Genomic DNA, 9,617 nt, shown 5'->3' with positions numbered 1-9,617 from the left:
TATCTCTACTTTCATATATTTCTCACCTACTTTATTATATTAGCCTTCTAAACAGTCTCCCTACCTCCTATCCTAGTGGTAGGTAGATGGATTTTGTGAGGAACTAAAGCTGTTTAAAATTCTTGAATGATTCCACGTTTTCTATAAAATGATTAGGTAGGTCTGAGCATTTTATTATTTTGTACAAAGCCTTTATCCACCTACTATATGACTATTTCCTGCCTTCTATTTTGTACTATTAAATGCAGCAAAAAGTTTCTCCCTTCAGTGTTTTTATCAACATTTTCTCTGCCAATTAAGATACTCTTTCCCCTCCTTCGACTTTATTACTCATTCTATAAAATTTAACTAACGTACTATATCTTCCAGAAAGCCTTCCATGACATCCCTCTTCCACAGTATGAGTACCCATCCTGTGTATGCCTATAAAGCTCTGTACAGAGCTAACACTGATTATACCACATTGTATTATGAAGATTTGTTTCTATCTCTGACTTTCTCAATAGATTGTGTGCTTTGTAAGTATAAGGACAATGTTTTAATTACATTTATATCCCCAGAACTGGGTACAAGGCCAATTATCTGTTGAATGTACCACCATCAGCTGGCTCATATAACTGAACATCTGTACTGGATTTGTCCAAATATCAAATAACCTTGTCTATTACAAGGATCATAGTCTATGCAATATCAAAAGGTACTATAGACAGAAAATCCTTCCTTAACAACTCCAATTAAATGAAATTTCAAACTATACAATTTTTTGCATAGCCAAACATCTTTTATTTTTCACAACTGGAATACCAAAAACACAACCCAACTAGCTCCAGAACTCTTCCAGATTTTTTTTCTGTTTATTTAACCAAACTAAACAAAGTTTTAAAAGGAACATCTGTAACAAAAAAATACTAATCTATCAATCAAAGTCAGATTCATAATTTCTTGTCTTTTCCTTATATTTATCCAAGTTCTCCATCTTTAATTCTTCTTTTTCTTTATATTGGTTATATTCAGTATCTTTTTCTGAGTTTGGAGTTGATTTCCCCTTTGGCACCAAAAAACATTCAGCATTCAAAACTTGTTCAGCAGTCATTGAACTTCTACTATAGATCAAGCTATAGAGGAGGGATTTGATATTATAATCCTGCAAGGAAAAAGACAGGTTACAAAACAAAAATAAAATCAAAACAAAAGGACAAACCTGAAATAAGGAAGGAGGATCCATTTCAAAAACACTTTTAATCTATAATACAGAGCTAACATCAATTTTTCCTATTTAGATTTTTTAAGATTTCTACAAAATTCAACTATTTTATTGGAAAGGAATTATTACTCCAATAATAAAACAATGGAATTAAATCACAGGGAGAAACTGTAATAGGAAAGAGAATTGCAGCTAAAATATCTCAAAAACAAGTGAAATTCCAAAAAAGAATATTTTAAGACTACCACTTTTTCCTCTTTTTTATGGCACTGATCAGAGTTTGACACTGAAAACTTTACACTGAACCTTCTTTGGAAGGGTAACCTCCTTTACTGGTCAGCTGCCTATGGTTTCAGTTTTGCAGTGATCTCCAGGAACTCCTCTACCACCACTACCATTATCATCATCATTATGGGGAACTAGAATTTATTAAGTACCACTATTTCAAGGAAATATTTCAAAGTTATTTGTATTATCACATGTAAATAACACTATAATACTGCTCTTCCATTATTTCCACCTGACAAAGCACCTGGGTATGCCTTTTTCTTTTTCCCTCTATGATGATTCCAAATAGAACACACTTGACACTGAATAAAAATCACCTGTTTATTGCTAGTGTCCTCATTAAATTCTAAGATCCTTAAGATCAGAAATTTTAGATTATCATTTCATCCCCAACAACTAGCACAGCGGCAGGGATATAGCAGATATTCAGTAAATACTTGTTATATTAATGAATGCCAATGCCCATACTGTACTCTACAGAATATGTGTCTAAACATGTTCAAAGACAGCACCTTTAGCAGGTATAAACTTAACTAAAATTTACAAAATCTACAGGCTCCTAGGTGGCTCAGTCAGTTAAGCATACAACTCTTAGGGACGCCTGGGTGGCTCAGATGGTTAAGCGTCTGCCTTCGGCTCAGATCATGATCCCAGGGTCCTGGGATCAAGTCCCGCACTGGGCTCCTCACTCAGCGGGAAGCCTGCTTCTCCCTCTGCCTGCTGCTCCCCTGCTGGTGCTCTCTCTCTCTGTCAAATAAATAAATAAAATCTTTAAAAAAAAAAAAAAAAGCATGTAACTGTTGATTTTGGCTCAGGTCGTGATCTCAGGATCGTTGAGACTGAGCCCCACATCAGACTCCACACTGGGCATGGAACCCACTTGAGATTCTCTCTCACCCTTTCCCTCTGGCCCTGTAACCCCATGCTTGCACTCACTCTCTTTCTCCTTCATAAAAAAAAGAAAAAATTATTGCTGGGAAGTAAGCTGGTACAGCCACTGTGGAAAATAGTATGGAGGGTCCACAAAAAATTTAAAATAGAACTACCATATGATCCAGCAATTCCACATCTGGGTATTTATCTGAAGAAAACAAAAACACTAACCCAAAAAGATATATGCACCCCCATGTTCACTGCAGTATTATTTATGATAGCCAGGATACGGAAACAACCTAAGTGTCCATCAACAGATAAATGGATAAAAGAACATGGTGTAAATTATAGAAGCAGCCCAAGTGTCCACCCATAAATGAATAGATATAGAAGATGTGGTATACACACACACACACAGGAATACTATTCATCCATAAAAGAAAATGATATCTCACCATTTGCAATGACATGGATGGACCTACAGAGTATAATGCTAACTGAAATAAGTCAGAGAAAGACAAATACCATATGATTTCACTCATGTGAAATTTAAGAAACAAATGAGCGAAAGAAAGAAAAAAGAGAGACAAACCAAGAAACAGACTCTTAACTATAGAGAATAAACTGATGGTTATGAGAGGGTAATGTGGGTAGGGGGATGGGTGAAATAGGTGATAGGGATCAAGGAGTTCACCTGTCATGATGAGCACTGGGTGATGTATGGAATTGCTGAATCACTATATTGTACACTGAAACTAATAAATAAAACACTGTATGTTAACTACACCAGAATTTTTTTAAAAATAAAGTGCTATTCTATGGCAAAAAAAAGAAAAGAAAATATGGTGTGTGTGTATGTATATACATACATACATACATACATACATACACACACAATGGGAGTATTATTCAGCCATAAAAAAGAATGAAATCTTACAATTTGTGACAACGTGGATGGATCTTGAGTACAATATACTAAGTGAACTAAGTCAGAGAAAGACAAATATCACATGATCTCACTTATATGTGGAATCTAAAACAAAACAAAAATAAAAACCAAGGTCATAGATACAGAGACCAGATTAGAAGTTGCCTGAGGCAAGGGGGTGGGAGGGGGGTGGGCAAAACTGGTGAAGGGGGTCAAAAAAGTACAAACTACCAGTTATAAAATAAATAAGTCATGAGAATGTAATGTACAGCAGCATGGTGACTACTTAATAATACTGTACTGCCTATCTGAAAGTTGCTAAGAGAGTACATCTTGAAAGTTCTCATACGAAGGAAAAAAAATGTTTCGAACAATGTATGCTAATGGATGTTAACTAGATGTTATTTTGGTAACTATTCTCCAATCTACACAAATATCAAATCATTATGAAACTAAATGTTATGTGTTAGCTAATGTTATGTGTCAATTACACCTCAATTTAAAAAATGGAAAAATAATCAAATTTTGCTACATGATATATGTATTTTTGAATATAATTTAACCACTCATGAAATTGTTTTAAAAATAAAATCTATTTCATAATCAATGCAATACAATAAAGAGTAAAATAATAATAATGTCTTTAAAAAAGGGGGGAGGTATTATTTTCCCAACTACAAAAATAGTATATCATTAAGCCCGCAATTCTCCACAAATTAACCTATTAATTCAAAATACTTACAAAGTAACAACAATGTTTCTCAGAGGACTTAACAAGTTGGTGCCAAAATTCATAAGGAAAAATAAAAGGGCAAGAATAACAAAGACAATGTTGAAGAAAAACATAAGGAAGGAAAGTCAAAACCCTATTGTATAAAGACACAATATTTTAAACCATGGAACCCCACAGTGTTGGCACAGGGAATCAATAAATAAGCCAAAGAACAGAATAGAGCCCCAAACAGATTCCTGAGTACATGAAAACCTGGCACAGCACAGAGTGGCATTATTTTTTTTTTTAAGATTTTTCATTTATTTATTTGACAGAAATAGAGAGAGCCAGTGAGAGAGGGAACACAAGCAGGGGGAGTGGGAGAGGAAGAAGCAGGCTCATAGCGGAGGAGCCTGATGTGGGGCTCGATCCCATAACACCGGGATCACGCCCTGAGCCGAAGGCAGGCGCTTAACCGCTGTGCCACCCAGGCGCCCCTAGAGTGGCATTATTAATCAGGATAGACTGACTACTGAATAAATGGTGCTGGGTCAACTATCTGTCCACATATAAAAAAAAATTTTGAACCTTTACTTCATACAGACAAAATATATATATACTTCATATATACAAAAATGGATTCCAGAGAGGTTGAAAATATAGGGGGAAATAGAGGAAAAAGGCAAGTTCAAAAAATGGCAGATGAAGAATATTTACCAGAAAAAATATAATAAAGATTCATTCATTCAAAAAGTATTTATTTAGGTCTTAACTATGTATCAACTATTGACACTGGGGATACAATGATGCATGACACAAAGCTCCTGCCTTTACTGAAAGTACAGAGCAAATACAATTTTTTTTAAACTTAAAGAAATAATAATCTGTCTTTAAAAGGACACATACATACATAGACCTTCCTATGTATGTATCTATAATCTGGCAACTTCTAATCTGGTCTCTGTACCTATGACCTTGGTTTTTGTTTTTGTTTTGTTTTAGATTCCACATATGACTTTCTGGAAAGATTCACAAGAAACTAGCAATACCACTGGGAGAAGAGACCTAGGTAGCTGGGGGACATATCAATAGGGATGTGCTTCTCTGTGTAACTTTTTAATATTATATCACACACGTGTTATATGAAAGAACATCTATTTGAAGGAACTACCTTCAAATAAACATAAGAGTTGTACAATAGAGAATGAATTTATCTGAACTTAGAAGTACTTAAGCAAAGGCTGAAGGCCATTTGTTGGACCTATTACTAAAGAAATTCTTCTAGGGGCTGGGAATTAGTGAATTAATTATCCTCTAATATCTGTCAGTTACATAATTCTATGATTTCTCTCCACTTTTGATATGGCCCCTGTAATGTCTACATTATAGTTCCCTCATTTGTTTGGTAACTACATATGATAAAGTATATAGATAAAGACAATCCCATTCCCAGCACTAACAGCTGTCTCAGATCACACAAGCAAGTACTACATAAGCCAAATATTTTTCTAATTTTAGATCTCCATAAGCAGCTACCCACATTAAATAAGAACTTCTTATATTTATTCACCTTCTTTATTCATACACCTAACAGAGTGCCTAGCACACAGCTAATAACTGTGGTAGGCAACTTCTAAGATGTTGCCCGTTGATCCCTACTTCCCAGTATTCACATCCTTATGTAATCCCTTCCTCTTGAGTATGTGATTAACCTAGTGAGTTGGTTATGAAAAAACTATGACTTCAGTCTAGCTAACAGACTTTCTGCTCCTTTCTCTGCTTATACACTTTGATGGAACAAGCTATCATAATGGAAATATGGCAAAGAATTGAGGGCAACTTCTAGTGAACTAGAGGGGAAATGAATTCTACCAACAATCATGTGAGCTTGAAAGCAGATCTTCCTCAGTCAAGCATTAAGACAGCCCAGTCAACAACCTGACTGCAGCCTGTAAAAGACCCTGAAGCAGACCCAAATAAGCTATGCCCAGATTCCTGACTCACAAACTGTACGACAGTGAATGTGTGTTAAATCACTAAATTTCAGGATAATTTGTTGCAATGTAATTTTTGTATCAGGTCTGAAAGAGCAGGAGTTTCAAGTGTTCACTTTGGGTGAAGCTACAACCTCTAATGTAGCAGTACTGGTATTTTTCTAACGACAAGAAATCTGGATCCTGTTTTTTAAAAGTATAAAGTGTCATCACCTTCTTTGTTATCCCATTCTATACTACAGCCAGTAAGCGTAATAAACAATTTAATAGTCTCCCAAAAGTTGTCTCCAGTGTTTTTTACTCTTATCCAAGAAGTATGGCAAAGCTCCTTAGTAATCATGTCTAATGTGTGTTTTTTAAAAGCTAATTTCATGGGATATTAGATGTTATAAAACACAATATTTCTGTGGTCAAATAAGTTAAAGGACTACAGAGTTAAATGAAACTGTATGTGTTCCTTCATTACAGTGCAAATAATCAAAATGGCATGAGACCATATTATCTGGAAAGAAGAAATAAAACTGTTTTTATTCATAGACAGATGACATGATTATCTATAGTGAAAATCTGAAAGCATCAGAAAAAAACTTCTGGAACTAGTAACTGATTATAGCAAGGTTGCCACATATAAAGTTAATATACAAAAGTCAATCACTTTCCTATATACAGCAATAAACAAGTAGAATTTGAATTTAAAAACAATACCATTTACATTAGCACACCAAAAAAATACTTAGGTATAAATCTAACAAAATAGGTATAAGATCTACATGAGGAAAACTACAAATCTCTGATGAAAGATATTAAAGAAGAACTAAATAAATGGAGAGATATTCCATACTCATGGATAAGACGACTCAATATTGTCAAAGTATCAATTCTCCCCAACTTGATCTATAGATCCAATACAAACCTAATCAAATTTCCAGCATGTTATTTTGTGGATATGAACAAACTGATACTAAAGTTTACATGGAGAGGCAGTAAGACTTAGACTAATCAACACAATATTCAAGAACGAAGTTGTAGGACTGACACTACCCAATTTCAAGACTTAGTATAAACCTACAGTAATTGAGGCTGTGTGATATTAAAGAATAAACCAATAGGTTAATGGCACCAAATAGACCCTTAAAATATAAAATATAGTCAACTAATATTTGACAAAAGGGAAAAGGGAATACAATGAAGATAGTCTTTTCCTCTTTTTTTTAAGATTTTATTTATTTATTTGAGAGAGAGAGCACAGAGGGAAAGTGAGAGGGAGAAGCAGACTCCTTGTTGAGCAGAGAGCCTAACGTGGGGCTTGATTACAGAACCCTGAGATTATGACCTGAGCTGAAGGCAGACACTTAACCAACTGAGTGACCCAGGTGCCCTGAAGATAGTCCTTTCAACAAATAGCACTGGAACAACTAGACATCCACATGCAAAAAAATGAACCTATGCAGAGACCTTACACTCTTCACAAAAATTAGCACAAAATAGATCACAGATCTAAATGTGAAATGCAAAACTATAAAATTCCTAGAAGATAACAAAAAAAAAAACCTAGATGAAGTTGGGTCTGGTGATGACTTTCTAGATACAACACCAAATGCCATTAAAGAAAAAACTGATAAATTAGACTTCATTAAAATTAAAATTAAAAATTTCCGCTCTGCAAAACACACTGTCAAGAAAATTAAAAGACAAGCCACAGATTGTGAGATAATATTTGCAAAAGACATTTCTGATAAAGGATTGTTTTTCAAAATATACAAAGAATTCTTAAAACTCAACAATAAAAAAACAACATGATTTAAAAATGGACCAAAGACCTTGCCAGACACTTTACCAAAGAAGAGACACAGATGGCAAATCAGCATATGAAAAAATGCTCCACACATCACGTCTCATGGAAATGTAAATTAAAACAAGATACCACTATACATCTAGAATACTGACAACATCAAATGTTAGCAAGGTTGTGGAGCAACAGGAATGGTAATGCAAAATGGTACAGCCACTTTGGAAGACAGTTTGGCACTTTCTAACAAAACTAAACATACTCTTACCATATGAGCCAGCAACTGTGCTCCTTGGTACTGACCCAATGAAATAAAAATTTATGTCCACACAAAAAGCTCCACATGGATGTTTATTCATAAATGCCAAAACCTATAAGCAACCTAGATGACCTTCAGTAGATGAATAGGTAAATAAACCATGGTACATTCAGAAAATGGAATATTATTCAGCACTAAAAAGAAATCAGCTATTAAGCCATGAAAAGATCTAGAGGAACTTAAAATGCATATTACTAAGTGGAAAAAAGTCAATCTGAAAAGGCTACATACTGTATGATTCCAATTACATGACATTCTGAAAAAGGCAAAACTGTGGAGACTGTATCAATGGTAACCAGGGGTTTGGGGAAGGCAGGGATGAACAGGCAGAGCACAGAGGATTTTTAAGGCAGTGTAAATACTCTGTATGATACTATACTGGTGAATACATGCCATTATACATTTGTCTAAACTCACAGGAATGCACAATGCCAGAAGGAACCCTAATGTAAACTACAGACTTTTGGTGATAATGATGTATCGATACAGGTTATCAACTGTAACAAATGGACCGTTCTGGTTAGGGATGTTAATGGACAGACTATCCATATGTGGTAGAAATGGATATATGGGAAATCTCTGTACCTTCCTCTTACTTTTGCTATGAAGCTAAAACTGCTCTTAAAAAAAATTAAGTCATAAAAACAGTTGTAATATATATTTAAACAAATATTTTTTTTCTTAAAAAACGGCATGAGAACTTTTAGAGCTTGATTATTATACTTCCATAAACTCATTTACTGCCATATTTATAACCTCTTAATATCAGGTCATACAGGACTATTCCATTTCAAAAGAATTTAATATTTTCAGGTCTTAGTGTAGGTTATTTATTGTCTTTACCTGGAATACCATCACCTCATTCTATCTCTTGTAAACTAATTCAATCTGGAAGATTCACCTCTAACTACTTGGTGGCATTTTCTACCTACCTCTCTTCCCTCCACTTTCCTCTGCAGAATTAAAAATTAGCTTCCTCCAAAATACTTTCTTAATACCCTACTTAGAAATCTTGGTTGTTTATGTGTTCACATTTCTAAATTATTCATTTATTCAATGCTGCAATCCTGGTAATCCATCATCTAGTTCAGTTCCTAGAGTGGAGCAGCTACTCAAAATATGTTGGCTGAGTACATACATAAATGGCAAAGCAATATGAATGACAGATATATGACAAAGAAAAGACACAGCTAGATACTTATAAAAATTAGTAAAACATTAATTTTAATATAATATGATCTTGGAAGATAAAGCAAAGACTATTTTTCTTTAAGTATTACTTACAACATTATATAATTTGTGTGACAAATGTACAATCCAGCAATATTCTCTAGCAGTAATTTTCTGGCAGCAGTGTAAGGCACTTGAATTTTTTTCAATCTTTGTTGTGAATGCTATTTTGCATTCTTACAAAAAGCAGAGGACATTTTCAGTCAAATATTTATGTTTACATTACTGCTACAACCACAGCATATGTTTCCAACCATTAAATCACAAAAAGGTCACATAC

The 9,617-nt window shown here is 34.3% G+C and overlaps 1 protein-coding gene across 1 annotated transcript in view; it reads right to left on the bottom strand.

Annotated features, from left to right (window-relative positions):
• Positions 1-916: 916 nt before the first annotated feature.
• The window catches only part of STK31 (serine/threonine kinase 31), a 73,202-nt gene continuing 64,501 nt past the window's right edge, over positions 917-9,617 (bottom strand). Inside the window, exon 23 of the mRNA XM_057304403.1 lies at positions 917-1,144. Coding sequence (XP_057160386.1) covers positions 917-1,144 — 228 coding nt within the window. The remainder of the gene's footprint in view (positions 1,145-9,617) is intronic.

Source organism: Ursus arctos, unplaced genomic scaffold (assembly GCF_023065955.2).
Source record: "Ursus arctos isolate Adak ecotype North America unplaced genomic scaffold, UrsArc2.0 scaffold_3, whole genome shotgun sequence".
NCBI classification, from domain to species: Eukaryota; Metazoa; Chordata; class Mammalia; order Carnivora; family Ursidae; genus Ursus; species Ursus arctos.
This window is presented reverse-complemented; position numbering and strand designations above follow the sequence as displayed.